The sequence below is a fragment of the Vollenhovia emeryi genome, unplaced genomic scaffold (assembly GCF_000949405.1).
Source record: "Vollenhovia emeryi isolate VEMERY1.0 unplaced genomic scaffold, V.emery_V1.0 DF939225.1, whole genome shotgun sequence".
Taxonomy (NCBI): Eukaryota; Metazoa; Arthropoda; class Insecta; order Hymenoptera; family Formicidae; genus Vollenhovia; species Vollenhovia emeryi.
In genome coordinates this window covers 505069-524231 of record NW_011967141.1, presented here as the reverse complement: position 1 = coordinate 524231, position 19163 = coordinate 505069, and the positions used below count along the sequence as shown (strand labels likewise).

The 19163-nt window shown below is 39.0% G+C and overlaps 5 protein-coding genes across 11 annotated transcripts in view; 4 read left to right on the top strand and 1 right to left on the bottom strand.

The window, feature by feature from the left end:
- LOC105560677 (chromosome-associated kinesin KIF4) overlaps positions 1-18627 on the bottom strand; it is a 25137-nt gene extending 6510 nt beyond the window's left edge. The window contains exons 1-2 of one of the 4 annotated variants that reach the window (XM_012009989.1): positions 18161-18627; positions 10807-10890 (exon numbers count right to left, since the gene is read on the bottom strand). The gene's annotated coding sequence lies outside the window, so the exon portion shown is untranslated. The other 3 variants (XM_012009991.1, XM_012009990.1, XM_012009992.1) reach the window with 3 other exon arrangements.
- Positions 962-3974, top strand: LOC105560679 (odorant receptor 22c-like). The gene is made up of 9 exons (XM_012009993.1): positions 962-1629; positions 1710-1829; positions 1973-2090; positions 2165-2426; positions 2497-2625; positions 2714-2804; positions 3328-3464; positions 3550-3682; positions 3767-3974. The coding sequence occupies exons 1-9, from the start codon at positions 1489-1491 to the stop codon at positions 3815-3817; spliced, it is 1182 nt and encodes a 393-aa protein (XP_011865383.1). The 5' UTR covers positions 962-1488; the 3' UTR covers positions 3818-3974.
- On the top strand, positions 4360-18050 carry LOC105560710. Its single transcript, XM_012010061.1, has 34 exons — positions 4360-4579; positions 4649-4768; positions 4892-5009; positions 5121-5382; positions 5458-5571; positions 5685-5775; positions 5897-6033; positions 6110-6242; positions 6319-6356; positions 7811-8003; positions 8069-8188; positions 8649-8766; positions 8880-9141; positions 9219-9341; positions 9476-9539; positions 9621-9811; positions 9892-10024; positions 10092-10135; positions 11187-11439; positions 12303-12356; positions 12458-12583; positions 12818-12935; positions 13067-13313; positions 13664-13754; positions 13844-13907; positions 15407-15507; positions 15617-15763; positions 15904-16021; positions 16624-16885; positions 16946-17068; positions 17196-17286; positions 17422-17558; positions 17648-17780; positions 17859-18050. Exons 1-34 carry the CDS (start codon positions 4436-4438, stop codon positions 17907-17909), a joined length of 4521 nt encoding a protein of 1506 aa, XP_011865451.1. The 5' UTR covers positions 4360-4435; the 3' UTR covers positions 17910-18050.
- On the top strand, positions 10931-14867 carry LOC105560680 (odorant receptor 22c-like). 4 transcript variants are annotated; one of them, XM_012009995.1, is made up of 9 exons: positions 10931-11439; positions 11556-11675; positions 12818-12935; positions 13052-13313; positions 13405-13521; positions 13664-13754; positions 13844-13986; positions 14329-14439; positions 14793-14867. In XM_012009995.1, exons 1-8 carry the CDS (start codon positions 11218-11220, stop codon positions 14393-14395), a joined length of 1140 nt encoding a protein of 379 aa, XP_011865385.1. In that variant the 5' UTR covers positions 10931-11217; the 3' UTR covers positions 14396-14439; positions 14793-14867. The 4 variants fall into 4 exon arrangements, with proteins under 4 accessions (XP_011865385.1, XP_011865384.1, XP_011865386.1 ...); XM_012009994.1 differs by lacking the exon at positions 14793-14867 and adding an exon at positions 14103-14235 and having other exon boundaries at positions 10933-11439; positions 14329-14415; XM_012009996.1 differs by lacking the exons at positions 11556-11675; positions 14793-14867 and adding an exon at positions 14103-14235 and having other exon boundaries at positions 10934-11439; positions 14329-14415.
- Positions 14438-17030, top strand: LOC105560682. Its single transcript, XM_012009998.1, has 4 exons — positions 14438-15507; positions 15644-15763; positions 15904-16021; positions 16624-17030. The coding sequence occupies exons 1-4, from the start codon at positions 15358-15360 to the stop codon at positions 16887-16889; spliced, it is 654 nt and encodes a 217-aa protein (XP_011865388.1). The 5' UTR covers positions 14438-15357; the 3' UTR covers positions 16890-17030.
- Positions 18628-19163: the final 536 nt, after the last annotated feature.

Sequence of the window (19163 nt, the reverse complement as noted above, 5' to 3'; positions counted from 1 at the left end):
GATTAGTCAATTTCTTAAGGCTTAGGGCTTAAATCTCTATTGTAGACTGGGACTTAACCTTTCGCGAGGCGGTCTAAAGCCCGTGTCACACTACGTATTGCGGACGCGGATTGGATTGGGATTACGGATTGTGGATCGAAATTCAGCCAATCACAGCGAGGCAACTTGGGATCCGGATTGCAGATCGCAGGATAGACGACTGTCTATTTGTACGATCCGTAATCCAATCCGCGTCCGCAATACGTAGTGTGACACGGGCTTAACGAGAAGTCTGGTTTGATACGCAAACTCGCATATATCGCGTCTCGCGCGCGAGCAGGTGAGAAAGTTATCCCTTGAGCGATTAGGATTGGCAATGATAACCATCCCGGTAAAAAATTTTTTACAGTTTTTACCTAGCGGGAGTTTCTATAAATTGTAACTACAAAAAATTGACTTGAAAGAGAAATTTGTAGAAATTTTTGTGTCTTCGTTGAGACATTAATGCTTTTGTAAAAATATCTACGAGATAGTACCACAAATCACAATGTTCTCAAAGCAAGAAATGATTGCAAGTAGTATTTCATGAAGATGTACAATTTTGCAGAAATTAGCACAAAGCTTTGCTAGTTTGAAAAATTTGAGAAACAAAATCTTAAAGAATTTAAAGCGCCTGCTTGCTTGTAGGATATTGCGAAAATTAAAAAAAGTCTTCCAGTTGTAGCATTTTCATGTTGATTTTTATAACACTTTTTAAATTTACGTAGAATTTCTTAGGTCCTGGCAGCTATAATATTTTGCAGTTTTGTAGAATTATTTCCGGCATGGTTATATCCAATTACACACGAAATATGTCCATACATATTTTTATATTTCTATATAATTTTTTACAATTCTACACAGTTCTGTAATATAATTTTATAGATGTATAAAATTATAGTTTATGTAAAAATATATAAATGTCTGAACTTGAACACTTTAAAACTTGTAAAAATTATATGTCATGTATACTGATATTTATTATTGATTAACATTTCACCGATTTAACGAGACACTCGGGAGGCAAGCAACCAACCTTTCTGTTCGAGATACGGATCGTCTTTCGAACTCTAAACCTCGACTGTCGAACGCCTCGCTTCTCTCCCTAATACCCCCTATCCCCTATGCTCTATATCTATATAATCAAATACCAAGAAGAGGGCGAGTGACACCAACGGAAAGTATTAATTTCTTTCCGATCGATATATTCTATACCATTATATGTATGGAAGGAAAACCGTCAGCTGGGGAGCGGGGAATGGAAATCGTCAGAGAAACTATGCAATTAGTGTTCAGAGGAACGAAATGCTACGGCACCAGGAGATGCGCTTGTCAATCATCGGAGATGCGACAAAATTATTTAGCAAAAGTATATATATATATATAATAGTTGACCGTGGCGGAAAAGGCGAAGGTAGCGAAAGTTTGGAGTCGGCAACGGATCGCTTTAGCAGGGTTTAGAGAAGAGCTATGGAGGCCATTGCCAGCCATTACAATACCGTTTATAAAATATCATCGCTCACCGGTATGTGGCCAGATCTGAAGCCACAAACGAGAGCGTTACGTGTCGCCTTGTTAACCGTGGTCTTGTTAACTATACTTTTACCACAGGTATAGTATGAGTAATGACGTGATCGCCAATTAATATACCAATCGATGTACAAACTTTCGTCCCCTTTTCTCTCTTTCAGCTAGCGTACCAATTCATGTGCAAGAGGGACTTGCATTGCACTTTTCAAGCAATGACAGCGTACTTGCTGTCATTCGTGGCTCTGTTGAAGGTGTACACCTTTCAGTTCAACACTCGTACAGTATGTTTTGTAACATGTAGCAACAAGCAAAGATCTGATTAGAGATTTAGAAGGGAAAAGCGGGAAATTTAAAGAAAGTATAGAAAGACGAGAAAAAACAATGTTAAAATTAATTAAGACTATCGATCGGTGCTCTTTGCCAGATTAAACACCTCACTCGACACTTGTTCTACGCATGGGAAGAGTTAAATACCTGGGAAGAGTACGAGATTATGAAGTCCTACGCCATGAATGGTAAACGTTTCTGTTTGATATATTCCGGTGAGAATTAATAAACGTTTAGCGCTAACGTAGCTATGTAGCAATACATAAATGTCGTATGTACTACGTTACAGTATATTGCTTCGCGGCGGTAATCATTTTTACGTCAATGTCCCTCATACCGTATACCCTCGATATCGTGCTGCCTCTCAACCAATCTCGTCCCATATTGCCGCCGTATCGAGGATACTACTTTGTCGACATACGAGACTACTTCTTTCAAATATTCTGGCATTCCATCGTGGCCTGGGAAATCGTCATAGCCGGTCTGATTGCTCACGATTGCTTGCTTGTGACATACATTGAGCATGTTTGCAGCATGTTTGCTGTAACGGGGTAAGGATCACGAATTTGTCGCTTGGAATTCAACGGAGTTTCGCTCGCATCGACTTGCGTCAACTTGCAGATTTCATTACGAACATTTGTTTCACGATGGGAAAGAGAGCCTGGAATTTATGATATCGATAAGTAATAGCGACGATACGTATTCCAAGAGAGTTGCGCTCCTCGTGCGTAAACACCGCGAAGCTTTAGAGTGAGTGATCGATTTTTAACGCGATAACGCGCGCTCACGCCGACGCGTGATCCGAGAATCACGATAAACTCTCTCCCGTTTGTCGCAGGTATGCGCAACTTCTGGAAGATACCTTTACCGTACCTTTCGCCGTGCAGATGTTGATGGTGACGATAGGGATGAGCATTAGTTTGCTGCAAGTAATAAACAAGCCTGATAATTCTTACGAATCCACCTCCCCTTTTTTGCCTTACGACTTTACGAGCAAACCTCTGCAAACAAAAATCAAAGAGTGACCCTAAGATCCCAAAAATCGCCTATTTCGTCCACCCCCCCCCCCCCCCCCGAAATCCGGTTTGAAATTGTCCTAAACGATAGTTTATAATAAGACATTAATTCTTGAAAAGTTTCGAATTGAGCCTACTTTTAGTTGCTGAGTTATAAGGCCTCAAAGTTGCTGTTATATACTATCAGTCTTATGGGCTGATGTGAAACAATAGAAGGTTCCATTTAAAAAATTGGAGGTGACTTTTACGCGACTTTGAGGCCTTATAACTCAGCAACTAAAAGTAGGCTCAAGTCAAAACTTTTCAAGAATTAATGTCTTATTATAAACTATCGTTTAGGACCAAATTCAAATCAGATTTCGAGGGCGACGAAATAGGCGACTTTTGGAGTCATTCTTCGTCTCACACACACACTCACTTTTGCTCTTTGCTGCAGATTACACAGGATAATAGCGATATCTTGGAAGCGATGAGGTACGTGTTTTATGTCGTAGGTCAACTGATTCATCTGTTCTTTCTTAGCTTCGAGGGACAAAGGTTGATAGATCATAGCCTTCAGATACGCGATAAAATGTAAGCTCGGACGAAATTATTCTCGACTCGGAGAGAGAAATATGTGCAGTCATTTATGCTGTTATTACGTGTTAAAATGTCGCAGGTATAGCAGCTCCTGGTACAAAGCGTCCATGAAATTACAAAAGATGATTGTGCTAGTGATGATGAAGAGTCTCCACCCGAGTTTCTTAAGCGCCGGCAAAATTTACATTTTCTCTCTACAGAGCTTCACTATGGTAAAGCGAGAATTATTTCGCGTCGCAAGTCGCAAACGTAGTCTCGCAGCTTTCCTAATGACACACGATACTCTTGCTTTCAAGATTCTACAAACCTCAATGTCGTACTTTACGGTACTCTCGTCCTTTCAATAGCAGCTGCGTAACTTGGCATGTCCAGCAAATGACAGCGATGTCGAGCCATCGAAAATACGTGTATCTCTCTAATACTTTTATTACATACTATATTAATATACTTTTGTTAATCATACCTAATGTTTACAATCTGTAATACATACCTAGTTTTATCTAAGATAATAGTCTCATCTTTTAGTTCTAGTCTAAAGTTAAACTTTACTTTCTGAATGACGAGGGTGCTATCAGAGAAATGCCGCGAGAAAAATAAAGAAGCACTTTTCTGGTCGATAAGTCCCGTTCGCAGAAAACATGCTGCACGACACGCCCATCAATGGGGCTGCATTTTCGTTACGTTACATTTAGTGTCAAAGTAACAAATACTATTATCGTACGAGCAGCTTTCCGTAACGCGTTACGATTTACGAGTCAACCTGGGGCAAACGTGCCACGATATAATTGTGGGAAAAACCCCGCAGTTGTAGGCGTTTACACTGTGCACTATGCATGACCTGTCTAGGACTCTACTATTTCTAACTATTTCTCATCCACGAAAAGGGGATGGTATACACTTCATTAGATAAAATGAAAGTCTGAACTTAGTTACCTAGACTGAGTCGGAGACGAAAGACTAAAACTATGAACGCCAAGTCGAGTCACTACTATGACGTCGTTAAAAAACTATCGTCATTGTCGGGCCAGTGGCCCTATCAGAGACCAATAACGAGACTGTTCGGTGTAATCTTGATGACTCTCAGTACGATGTCTATGATTATTCCACAGGTATAATGGTTAATTCTCAACAAAAGTGAATTAGGCGAGGTATCTTTAATATTTCCATTTCTATAATAGACTGCTAAATTTGTAATATGCGACGGAAACTTACAATGTATCTTTAACACCCTGACATCCTATATGTTGACAATCATAACATTGGTCAAGTTGTACACGTGTTATTTCAACCGATGTAAAGTACGTGAAATTATTCCACTTCTTTATATATGTATAATATGTATGTGTGTGTGTATGTACATTATGTCGTTAGAATGTATTAGGAAAGGAAAGTGTCATTGTTAATCGTTGATATACTCTTAGATGAAAGTTCTAATTGATCAGTTATTCGTTGATTGGGACGAATTGGAAACGCCAGAAGAGTACGAAATTATGAAGAGGTACGCCAAGAATGGCAGGCGATACTCTTTGGGATACTCGTGTAAGAGCCCGTTATCATTTTCTAGTAGGGTAACAAAATTACAATTACAATTTAATCCGCATTGCAATTACTGTAATAGTTGAGCGTTAACACAATTGATCTGTGTTGCAGTGTATTACTATTTTGGCGTATATGTGTTCGTATCCATATCCCTGATACCGCAAGTGTTGGATGTCGTTTTACCTCTCAACGAATCTCGTCCTATACTGCCGACATATCCGGCACATTATTTCGTTGACGAGAGAAAATATTTCTTGTATATTTTCTCACATTCTATAATGGCCTGGGAAATTGCTGTTACTGTGATACTCTCCCACGACTGCATGCTCCTAACTTACATCGAACATGTCTGCAGTATTTTCGCATTAGTCGGGTAAAAACATTGCATTATCTTGTTAGCCACATGCCATGTGCATACATACATATGGCATTGAGAATATGATTGCAGATTTCGGTTTGAACGATTGGTATACGACGATGTTAAAGTGTTACATTCTCAAACAAGTGACGCGTACAACAAACAAATTGCATTCTCCGTGTATACGCACCGAAAAGCTTTAAAGTGAGTAATATGTATACATATATATGGAGGTGTGTGTGTGTGTGTATGGGGGGAGGGGGGAGAATTTCAATTCGTGTTATTATTACATCTCTCACTTTTAATTGCCATTATAGATTCGCCCAACTAATTGGAGATACGTTCTCGTTAACGCTGGCTATACAACTAGCGTTAAACACAGTAATGATCAGCACTACCTTGTTACAAGTACGTTTATGTATCTCCAGATTCTATCCATATCAAACATGTGATCTTTACTCTCGCCTATTTAAAATCAGGCAATCCCTTTTACAAGACGCGTGAGAATAAAATATTTTTTGTACTCAAGGTTACACAGCAAAAAGCTAGTCTCTTACAAATGATAAGATACGCGATGTATGTCTTTGGTCAATTGATTCATCTATTCTGCCTAAGTTTCGAGGGACAAAGACTGATCGATCACAGTCTGCAAACCCGCGAGAAAATGTAAGGTGAATGATTTTGTGACTATGGCAATTACTTTATCGGAATTTGGTTAGCGTATATCACTCGAGTGTTGCAGCTACAACAGTTTTTGGTACGAAACGCCCGCCAAGTTGCAAAGGATGCTTCTGTTTGTGATGCAAAAGAGTCTTCAACCCATTTTCTTAAGCGCTGGCAAGGTCTATGTTTTCTCAATGGAGAACTTTACCATGGTAAAATTATAATGGACACTTTGTTATTGTCATATAAGATTATGTTATTAATTCATTTAATAATTTGCGTTTTAAGATTGTGCAAACTTCAATGTCGTACTTTACTGTACTCGCGTCTCTGGAATAATTAAGTAAAACGCGATCAAGTCTGTCCGCAAAAATCATAATTCTTATGTGAGTCTTATCAAGGCAAGTATATATTATCCATTTGCCCCATTTGAGTAATATTTCTGGTAGCAACATTGTAACTTGGCTGACTTTTTATTTATAGCGAATTCTTATCACTCGCTTGTCTCTGTGTAGTACTTGAAATCAAATGAAAATTGCATCGTGAAAAGAAGATGTAAGTCTGAATGAGCTTTTTGTGCGATGAGAAACGTATAAAATTTGTCAGATTATAGTCAGTTACAAGGGAAATTGTAATCTTTATGTGACGCAATATATGTATATGGACTTGCCGATATAATTTCGCGACACAGTTACAAGATACAATTGCAATTACTCACTCATTCGTTGTTATCACGCGAGGTAAAACTGCTTTTTCCTCACAATCATCCGCAATGTCTGCTAAAATAGTCTGCCGTGCTATATAATTCGCCAAGGATGGATTCTCTGCTGTCGATTGCTTTGAATAAATTTGTATACAGTACAGTTCGTACGTTCTCTCGTTAGTTCGGCCAGAGAGCAAAAAGAGAAAGGAAGAGAAAACATCATCCCTGTATTAAAAGACTGAAGAGTTTTCTTGGATATTTGATATAATCGATGCTGTACGTGGATAGAAATTTACAAAATCGTGCTTGGCGATGGACGTAAGTGTTGTCTCTGTCCTATAAGAGAGTCGTGCAGCGAAAGCTATACTGGTCCAAGAGACAGGTGATAAAGTGAAACAAGCATCTTAAATTAAAAGGAATAATGATACTGAAAAATAAAGTGGTTTCTTTTATCTCTTACATCTCTTGGGCTGGAAACTTTTGGAAATTGAAATCTTGAAATCTTAATACGTAACTCTCGTAGAAGAGGGGTAACATTTTCGTAAACACGAAGCCATCGAAAACGATGTCTCTAACACTTTCATTAATAAAGTATAAACAAATTTTTATACTAATCATATACATAATATTTTATATAATTTGTACACTTGGCTTGTATGAAGTTCTGTCAGAGGTAAGAGTATCGTTGTTAAGCATAGATTGTACTTGCCGAATGAAAAGGTTGCTCCCGCAACTAAAAAAGTACTCTACTGATTGAGATCGATAAGTCCCACTCGGAGGGAATTTGACAACGTATAGTACTAAGCGAGCACGCCAATCAATTGGGCTTCAACTTCCCTCTACGCTCTACGTTACACTTACAATTAGTGTCAAAGAAATAAATACTATGATCGTCCGTATACAAGCTACAACGTGCTTCGTGGAAATAGCTATGCCGCGAGAGACAGTTGTGAGAAAATATTATAGCTAGGCGTAGATATAACGTTTGTATTATGCATTATACATGAGCTGTTCAGGATATATTAAATTATCCCCCTCGTAACAATAAGGGAACTTTGTAGGGAAATCTTGTAGGTAAAATGAGAGTCTGAAATCAGCTAGCTGGAGAAGACGAAAGACGAAAACTATGAACGCCAAGTGCAGTCACTATTATGACGTCGTTAAGAAGGTATCGTCATTGTCCGGCCAGTGGCCCTATCAGAGACCAATGACAAGATTGTTTTGTGTGATCTTGGTGACTTTGAGCACTATTTCTATGATTATTCCGCAGGTAATTTTCACAGTCAATGGAAATAGCGAGGGCTTTAATTTAACGTTTGAACATTGAATTTTTAGATAGCTAAATTTGTCACGTGCAACGGAAACTTGCAATGTATCTTTGAAACTATGACGTCCTACATGCTGACAACCGTAACATTGGTGAAGCTGTACACGTGTTACTTTAACCGATGTAAAGTACGTAAAATTAATCATGCTTCTCGAGTTTACAATCGTTTATATCCATACATACGGGAGCAAATCTCTTTGCTGATGGAAATATTTTGCTGAGAGTGACTACTATGAAACATACGAAACTATGAAATCGATGGCAAGGGAAGTGAAAGTTTATTGAGAAATTACTGACAATGAGTGTATCTCAAAATAAATGATAATTTTCTTAACTAGTGAAATCCAATGTGATGTAGCGAGATGAAATGCGAGGAAAGTGCATGTATAAAAGTTGAAAGGTAAACAGTTGTGAAATTTACTGAATATCCAAGTACACTTGAGCCAAATTTCATTCAAAAATCAATTTTAGTTAAATATTTCCATCAGGGACTGCATCGCCTTATATTCCATCATTTATATTGTAATTGTTAATGTATTGGTAAATGAAAGTTTATTATAATCGTTGATACATTGGTCTTATTGTTAGATGAAAGTTTTAATCGATCAGCTATTCGTTGACTGGGACGAATTGGAAACGCCAGAAGAGTACGAAATTATGGAGAGGTACGCCAAGAACGGGAGGCGATATTCTTTGGGATACTCGTGTAAGAAATGAACCATGCGATTTCCATTCACGACGTTCGGCTCTGCCTGTAATCATTTTCGCGAAATGACAATTTATGGCTACCGTCGGACGAACGCTTCGTCCGTGTTGCAGTGTATTGCTATTTCGCCGTGTATGTGTTTATGTCCGTGTCCCTGATACCACAACTGTTGGATATCGTGTTGCCTCTCAACGAATCCCGTCCTATACTGTCGACTTATCCGGGACACTATTTCGTTGACGAGAGGAAATATTTCTTCTACACCTTCTCGCATGCTATCATGGCCTGGGAAATTGCTATGACCGGCATAGTTACCCACGACTGCATGCTCCTGACTTACATCGAACACGTTTGCAGTATTTTCACACTAGTCGGGTAAAAACAATTGTGCGTGACGACAATCAATGACATTTGACAAGTTTGACGACGTCAAACGGCGACTATATTTGCAGATTTCGGTTCGAACGATTGACGTATAAACGCAACGACACCGCCAACATTTTACATTCTCGTACGAGTGACGCGTATTGCAAACAAATTGCATTTTCCGTGTACACGCATCGAAAGGCTTTAAAGTGAGTATACTTGAAAAGTAGAGAGAATAAGCGAGGCGGAGGCAACAGAGAGGGAGCAGAGGAAAATGTCGACTCGTACTTATATGTTAGATATTAACACGATCGTGTTTCTATCCCTCGTTTTTGCCATATAGATTCGCTCAGCTGATCGAAGATACGTTTTCGTTAACGCTCGCCATACAAATAGCGTTAAATACGGTAATGATCAGCGTTACCTTGTTACAAGTATGTAAGTTTATTCATTTCAACATTTTACCCCCGTGTTCGTCATACATTTAGATTTTAGATAATTCTATCAGGCAATTCTACAAAGAATCTCTTTCGTGTTTGAAGATTGCGCAGCAGGGCACCGGTATTTTAGAAATGATAAGATACGCGATGTATGTTTTTGGTCAATTGATTCATCTATTCTGCCTTAGTTTCGAGGGACAGAAGCTAATAGATCACAGTCTTCAAACCCGCGATAAAATGTAAAATGAAACATTTCAATTTCTGCAATAGCCACTTTGAATTACGGAATTTAGTTGGCCTAATCACTCAGGCATTGCAGCTACAACAGCCTTTGGTACGAAACGCCCGCCAAGTCGCAAAGGATGCTTCTATTTGTGATGCAAAAGAGTCTTCAACCCAGTTTCTTAAGCGCTGGCAAGGTCTACGTTTTTTCAATGGAGAACTTCACCATGGTAAGATCATAATAGACATTTGGTTATTGTCGTAGAATTATATTCTAATTTATTTAACAATACGTAGATTATGCAAACGTCATTGTCATATTTTACCGTACTCTCATCTTTGGACTAACAGTCAGTGTCCAAATATCAGTCCCGCATCCGCGAAAGTCTGCAAAAATCATAATAATTCTTATACGACACCGAAGCAAGTTTGTTGCCCATTTGCGCGTAAGTAACATTTATGGTAATATATTGTAATATTGACTACAGCGAGTTTCTGTATCACTCGTTCGTCTCTATTGCATCGTGATCAATCGTGATACAAGATACTCGTAACTCTGAAATGTTTTGTGTAATGAAAGAATAAATATATACAAAAATTATTCAATTATTGTTAAAAGGTTTAATAAAAATTTAGGAAAAAAATGGTTATTTTCACGCAATATAGATGATACACAGTTACAAAGTACAAGATTACACTCATTCGTTGTTCTCACGACCCAGTCAGAAATGTCTCGTCGATATCGACGTCATATGGACATCGAAACCGTCATATTGACGTCGTTTCGACATCGATTGATGAGTCATTTCTGACTGGGGAGGTAAACGTAAGGTCTAGTCTCTCTTCCGCAACGTCCCACGTAGCCAGCTGACGTCACTTGTCATTTTGACGTAGAAATGTCATCAGAAATGTTATCATCTACCTGGGACGTTGCGGAAGAGAGACTAGACCTTACCTCGTCGTTTACCTCGTCTACCAAAGTATAAACCAATTAAATATTATAAACGTATACCTTACTCTGCTGTCTGTTGCTTCGAATGCAATTGGAAATGCAATCAAGTCCGTAGTGTCTGTGTACATTTTCTTTCGTTAGTTTCTAGAAAGAAAAAAAAGAGAAGAAATGAAGGTAACGTGACCGTGTCCCTGTGGTCTCTAGCAGTCTAAAGAATTTTCTCACAAATTCTACAGTAGTCGATACGTTCGGCGCGAGGGAGAGAATTCGCGGAACGTGTTTGTCAATCGGGCACGTAAATGTTATTCCTGTCCTATAACAGCCACGTGTCACTCTTTACCGTGCTGTCATTCATATCACAATTGCTATGCAAAGTCGTTGTAACGTTTATACCGTGTTATATATGATGTAATTATATAGATATGCTTTTGAGATGTCAGGTCACTTTTCCCTTTACCAAGAGATCTGACAATGAGTAGGGCTTTAGCGGAAAAACAACAAGTTTTAAATCAGCCACGCAAGATCAGAGGACAAAAGACTCTTGCTATGGGTATCGTCGTTTTCGATCATTATTACGACGTTGTTAAAAGAGTGTCATCATTGGCTGGTCAATGGCCTTATCAAAGGCCAAAAACGAGATTGCTCTGTGTTGGCTTGGTGACCCTGAGTATACTTTCGATGAATGTTCCACAGGTGAGAAGGTTCGTCTTTTCACAGAGATCATTTTACGAACAAATGTAGTATGTAATAGTTAAACTCATTTTTTAAGTCCCTTTTTCTTTAACAATAAAATAGAACAATGCTTCCAGATGGCTAAATTTGTGACATGTGAGAGAGATTTGCAATGTATTTTTGAAACTATGACATCCTTAATGTTAGCAACTATGTGCTTGGTGAAACTGTACACGTGCTACATTAATCGCCACAAAGTACCTACTGTGTAGATACAAAAGTTGTTTCTCTCTCCAAGCGTCGGCGCGTTCCTTGAACAAATTGAAATTGAATTGGATACATCTTACTTTTGCTCGCGATAAAACTTATCAATGTGTACGCACTCACTATAGCACGGAATAGCACGGAAACGTCCAATCGATATTTAACTCATCGCCATCGTAAACGTATGTAGGTTCCATGGGGACATTTCTCAGTGTAAACAGTGCCGATATTATACACGCACGTTACACACATACTCTTCTTGCGTTATCAAAATTTCGAAAACTAGTGATCTTGGTAAAAATATAGTCCTCCCAGAGAGCATGCATGTCTGAAAGACATCTTTAAGACGGTATTAAGTTGTCTTTTAGACATGTACGTCCGAAGGGGAAATTGCTGACCAAAATCTTGTACACCAATGCCCACTAATGCCCAGTGGGCATTACTTTATCTTATTTTACCTTATTTTATCTTTATAATGCCCCAGCAAAAGGCCTAATGCCCAAAAGATGCCTAGTAATGCCCAGTAATGTCGCAAATCTGTACACCATAATACCCTCAGCGGTTTCCCCCTCGTGTACGTCTAAAAATTGTCTTAAAGATACCTTTATGATGTCTTTTAGACATGCATTGCTATTTGGGCTCTTATCGTAATTATTTATCAACGATGTCACGAGGTACGGGGAGAGACCGAGAAGAAGGCGAGTTTTTCTCCGCGATCCAAATTTCTATTTCAAGTCAATTTTTTGTAGTTGTCTATAGAAATTTTTTCCGCTAGGGATATAATACAAATCAGCTTGTTCATATGGGATTTTGCGAGTGTACAAAAAGTGTACGAGTGAAAGGATGTAAGGGTGCAAGGGAGCTCGATCGTTATATACGAACTCATATTACTCACACCAAGGTAAAACTTTAACAGCAAAGTATACATCTATCGAGTCAATTACCAAAGCCAATTTCATGGGTTCAAGGATCGCGCTGACTTTGGAAAGTCCACTGCAGCGTTTATTACACTGTTACGTCAACCGTTTCGTAGCGTTTGAATTTCAAATATGTCAAATTCACAATGTCTTACTCTAGAATTCCACCATAGTTGCGTTAATCTATAAAGACACCCATTATTATAATCGGTCCCTAGATGAAACATCTCACCGACCATTTGTTTGTCGACTGGAATGCATTGGAAACGTCCGAAGAGTACAAAATTATGACGAAATATGCCAAGAATAGTAGACTATACTCGTTGGGATACTCGCGTAAGAATAAACTGTGCAATCTCCATCTATACATTTGTTTCTTTCCTCCGCTCCTTTCTCGCGTGTGAGAAAGGAGAACTTAACGATAACCAGACGTCTTTTCATCTCTCGCGTAGTGTATTGCTTTGCAGCTCTCTGTCTATTTTTGTCGATGTCTCTCATACCGCCACTATTGGACGTTGTGTTACCCCTCAACAAATCCCGCCCTATTCTACTGACGTATCCAGGATACTACTTTGTCGACGAGAAAGACTACTTCTTCTACATCTTCTTGCACGCTGTCGTAGCCTGGGAAATTGCTATGACTGGAATAGTCGCCCACGATTGCATATTTGTAACTTACGTTGAGCATGTTTGTGGTACATTTGCTATAGTTGGGTAAGAGTGATCAACAATTATTTTCGAAATCACTTATTGTATTTTAGATTCCATGTAAAATGCAGAGTAATGAATCGTTCGCTTTCGTTAGATTTCGTTTCAAACGTTTATTTTGTAATCGCGATAACCAAGTGAAAACACAAAGTATCGGTAATACATACTGCAAGAGAGTCGCGTTCATTGTGCACGCGCATCAAGAAGCTTTAAGGTAAGCCGATATCGAGGATGAGGAAGATGAAATGGTACTGGTACGTCGTGGTGGCCAAAGTGCTCGAGTCAACGTGTAGTCACAAGAAATGTATCTTCGGCTGGAAGAACTTGTTTTCAATCTTATTTCTCGTTTGCCACAGGTACGCGCAACTTCTTGAAGATACGTTTAGCGTACCATTCGCTATGCAGATATTGATAGTAACGATAGGGATGAGCATCACATTGCTACAAGTACGTACGTTCCTTTGTTGTGAAATCAAGAGTGGTACTTATACTTTGCCAAATATTAAAATATAAGATATTTCTTCGTGCTGATGAAGATTATGCAGCAGAAGGACAGCAGCAATATTTTAGAAACAATGAGGTACGCGGTGTACGTCATTGGTGAACTGATACATTTGTTCTTTCTCTGTTTTGAAGGGCAAAAGCTGATAGACCATAGTCTTCAGATACGCGACAAAATGTAAGATTTTTCTTTTTTTTTTGATCTTGCGAAAAGAGAGACCGTTCGCCTATATATTTCTTATACGTTATTTTAATTTTTGTGTTTATGTGTGTGCAATGCGTGAAACATTCCAGCTATAACAGCTGTTGGTACAAAGTATCCACAAAGTCACAAAAATTAATTATATTGATAATGATTAAGAGTCTGCGACTGAGTTTTTTAAGCGCTGGCAAAATCTACATTTTCTCTCTGGAGAGCTTCACTACGGTAAAATAAATTTCACAAAATAAGCTACGGTAAACGCGCGAAGCAAATGTTGCTTTAAAGCTTCTTTAACGACGTGGTACTTTTACCTTAAAGGTTCTACAAACTTCAGTGTCGTACTGTACGGTACTCGCATCCTTTCAGTAACAGCCGTTCCATTTGACTAATTGCGCGATGGCATCAATCGATCATCGTCGAAAACAAAAGGTGAAAACTCTGAAAACTTCTCCCGTTAGAATAGTATACGTATTGTTGTCAATCGCGTGTACGTAAGATTTTTAATGTGCATTAATTTACCGTTCAGCTTTTATGTACAATTTAACAATTGAATAAATGGCCGAGCGTCGTTCAACCTTTTACGAGTCCCCAGATATATTCCTAGTGTATCTACGTTTACGTTTTAAAAAAAGAAAACTTTCTCTGCAAATTCCGAGAAGTATATCGAACTGTTCGATGTACTGCTCGGAATTTGCAGGAGAAAGAATATTTTTTAAATCGCAAACGCACATACAACAGAAATACTTATATTTGTTAAGATTTATCATAGTAATGCGTTGTAGCACAACGGAACGCACCCGGACTGTCACGCCAAAAACTCGGGTTCGAGTACCGTACACACGTACGTGATATTATAGATATGGTACTGATGTGCAGAGTACGCGTACACGCTCACCGTAACGGTATTGTAGAAATACATATTTGGCTATCTGGGATGAGTGAGCTGCGCCGTCGAGCGAAAAACAATGCAGCCGATCGATATGTCGACCATTTGGAGGGAAGCTTGCAAAGTTCCCTCCAAATTGCGGTGTAACACGGTGTCAATAGGGGTCAGCTTTCCTCTACAATCTACATTATATTTACTGTCGAGGAAATAAATGCTACTTGTGCCCGTACAAAGAGCTGTCGTTCATTGTCGCGCACGTAGAGAGACAACGGCAGGAAATTATATTGTAGAGCATTATTTAAGCATTACTATTTAACATGTTCGTAGCAAGGTCCTCACTTTATACCCCCTCCCGTACTCCTATATACTTATAACTCGATCCCCAAGGGGGATGAAATGAAATTCTCAAGTTGGTCGATTGGACCAAGAGAGAGAGAGACGAGCTGTCTTTGAGATATAATATGGAGTCCATCCCGAGCACGAGCTATTATTACGGCATCGTGAAAACAGTGTCATCGTTGGCTGGTCAGTGGCCGCATCAAAATCCAAAATCCAAAACAATCTATTTGAGCCTCGCGACTCTGTGCCTGTCTTCTATCTTCATTCCACAGGTAATCGCAAACAGTTATATGACATCTTCTCCGAAAATTGATTCTAAAAAATGAAATTAACGAGATATAACTGACATGAGAAGACGCAAGGATATAATGAAATCTTTAGAGCGATAAAACAAGCGGTGCATTACAGATGGCTCAATTCGTGATATGCGACAAGGACTTGCAATGCATATTTCAAACCATGGGAGCATACATGCTGGCGATTATAGCACTGGTGAAGCTGTATACGTGTTACTTTAACCAATATAAAGTACGTTAATTAGCGTATAGTTCCAGGGGCAATTAACTTCTATACCTGCGGGCTCTCACACTTGAATATATTCCATCGTAGAGTGCGTTAAACTATGAAGAGAAGCTAGGAGAGTGGTTATTAATTGACAGTGATCCTAGATGAAAGCTCTGATTGATCGGCTGTTGGTCGAATGGGACGAATTGGAAACACCGGAAGAGTACGAGATTATGAAGAGATATGCTGAGAATGGCAGGCGATATTCCTTAGGATATTCGTGTAAGAGTCAACTGTGTTTCATTACCCATACAGCACAGAGTTAAAATAATGTTGTTGAAACGTTGCAATGTTGAATGTTGAAGTACAAATATCTTTTCTACGTTGAATCTTGGTCAATGTTTGTACATTGATTCTTTATATTGCTGCAACGTTAAAACAATCTTGAGCAAATTATTATTTTTTGATACTCAAATAGATACTTAAAAATGTATAATTTATTATATATACATGTATATAATATTTTTGCACCGGTTAGAAATTGTCTGAGCTAAGATTGAATTGTTATTTTAGTGGAATAATTCGATGTCAGCACTTCCAGCAGTTGTGAAAAATATTCTGCTAAACGCGACCAATGTTAACTCGATATAATTCAACAATGTTTTCTGAATGTTGAATTGTAACGTTTGCAATTGTAACGTAACAATTTGGTGGACATTAGACGTTTTTGCAATATCTTTTGAAAGTGGAATCTACATTTCGTAACATTGATGCAACATTGCAATGTTGTAATGGAACGTTTCTGAGACGTTGATTCAACATTCGTGTGCTGTACGGGTTACATCCTTACACGAGCAATATCGCTAATGCAATTTCTTTTGCAGTATACTGCTTCGTATCCGCATTTCTCTTTGTGTGTATGTCTCTCGTACCACTACTACTGGATGTCGTGTTACCTCTCAACGAATCTCGCCCTGTACTGCCACCTACTCCGGGGCATTACTTTGTCGACGAGAGAAAATATTTCGTCTACATCTTCTTGCACGCCGTCGTGGCCTGGGAAATTGCCGTGGCCGGAATAGTGGCTCACGATTGTCTACTCCTAACTTACATCGAACACGCCTGCAGTATTTTCGCACTAGTCGGGTAAATGTAATTATGCGCGATCGGCAATGGCAAATATATACACATATATTATATTTGCAGATTTCGGTTCGAACGATTGACGTATAAACGCAACGACACCGCCAACATTTTACAATCTCGTACGAGCGACGCGTATTGCAAACAAATTGCATTTTCCGTATACACGCATCGAAAGGCTTTAAAGTGAGTATAGTCGATCTGTAATATACACTATGTAAATACAGAGGGAACAAATTCGATTTATCTCGCGTTACTCACTTAACAGCTCCTTGTGTAACATGTACGATTTCTCGTTTTTGCCTTATCATAGATTCGCTCAATTGATCGAAGACACGTTTTCGTTAACGCTCGCCATACAAGTGATGCTAAATACAATACTGATTAGTGTAACCCTGTTGCAAGTACGTACGTTTTACAGATGAAACCGTCCAGTAAATACAATAGTGATACATGTAATTATAATAATAAACCTGACGAAAGGACGTAACGCGCGAGGAATTAAAATACATGTTATATACTTTTCATGCTCACGCGAGATCACGCAGCGAAACGCCAGTTTTTATTTAGTGATGAGGTACATAGTGTATGTCCTTAGTCAACTGATTCATCTATTCTGCCTCAGTTTCGAGGGTCAGAAGCTGATAGATCACAGTCTCGAAATTCGCGAGAAAATGTAAGATATAAAATTTCGTGATAGTCACTATTTTATAATTATTATATTATATGGTGGAATTCATGCACGTGATCACTCGAGCATTGCAGCTATAATAGCCTTTGGTACGAAACGTCCGTCAAGTCGCAGAGAATGTTCCTGTTTATGATGGAAAAGACCCTTAATCCCATTTTCTTGAGCGCCTGCAAGATCTACGTCTTTTCAATGGAGAATTTCAGCAAGGTAAAGCGATATCACGAGCAATACACGAGTGCGACGGCATTGTAAAGTGGCATTTCAATTATGATTATAACTTTTAAGGTCTTGCAAACGTCGATGTCATACTTTACGGTACTCTCTTCTATGGAGTAATTTATAAATGGCCAATGTTCACTAATTAGTCTTGCATCTATACAACAGTTACGAGACTGTTTAATTTTTATCTTAGCAATCTAAGCAAGTAAGACAAGTTTGTTAGCTATTATAATAAAAACGTCTGTACTTACAACAGTGACTATGTTTCCATCGAGGGTCAAAGTCGGGCTGGAGTCGGATCAGAATCGGGTTGGGGGTTGATGAGTGAGCGCTTCGGCGGAAACACCAAATTCAAACCTGAACCTTACCTTGTAAAATTTTAAGGTGCAAAACAGAATCGAGGTAAATCCAAGAAGACTGGAGACCAGGAGACTCAACACTCAACTCCTGCTTAAATCGGTGGTGGAGGTAGGTTAAAATGTGGTCGCGTTTCACGGGCGCTGTTCGCAGTATGGTCGAACGGCCAATTCACCAATTACGCGTGCTGGACTTCGAAGTGCCGTGCAACATACTTTTATTCGGACCCAAATTGGAACATTTACTCCCACAATTCATAATACAACGCACCTTAAGACATAATTTCACTTCTTTCACACAACGGTTCACAACAAACAACGTAAACGAACTTTGACACACGCGTAGTTTCCGAATTGGCCGTCGACCATATTGCGAACAGCGCCCATGAAATGCGACCATATTTGGACCTACCCTCACCACCGGGCTTCTATTCTTGAATTGGCTAAAAATTATGCGATAGCCAATTATTTTGCAACTTTTCTATTAGAGCAGAGTTTGAGCATACGTTTCTCTTATGCGGGGTCTACAATGCGAGTTGCAGAGTCGTAGTCGTAAGAATAATCGACTGCGATTGGTCAATTTCGTTAGACACATAAGAATTGACCAATCATAGTCGACTATTCATATGACTACGACTTTACGACTTCTATGTAGACGAGGCTTAAGTCCCAGTCTACAATAGAGATTTAAATCCTAAGCCTTAAGAAATTGACTAATCACAGTCGTGTATTCTACTCGTACTTGACCGTGATTGGCCAATTTCTTAAAGCTTAGAGCTTAAATCATCTATTGTAGACTGGGACTTAAGCCCGCTGCAGACGATGCTATTTTTCCTGCTGGATTGCTTGCAATTTAGTAAATTACTAGGAATCCTGAATGCTGAGTGGTGCAATGATAGTAATTTACTAAATCGCAAGCAATTCAGCAGGAAAAATAGCATCGTCTGCAGCGGGCTTTAGTCCCAGTCTACAATAGATGATTTAAGCCCTAAGCTTTAAGAAATTGGCCAATCAC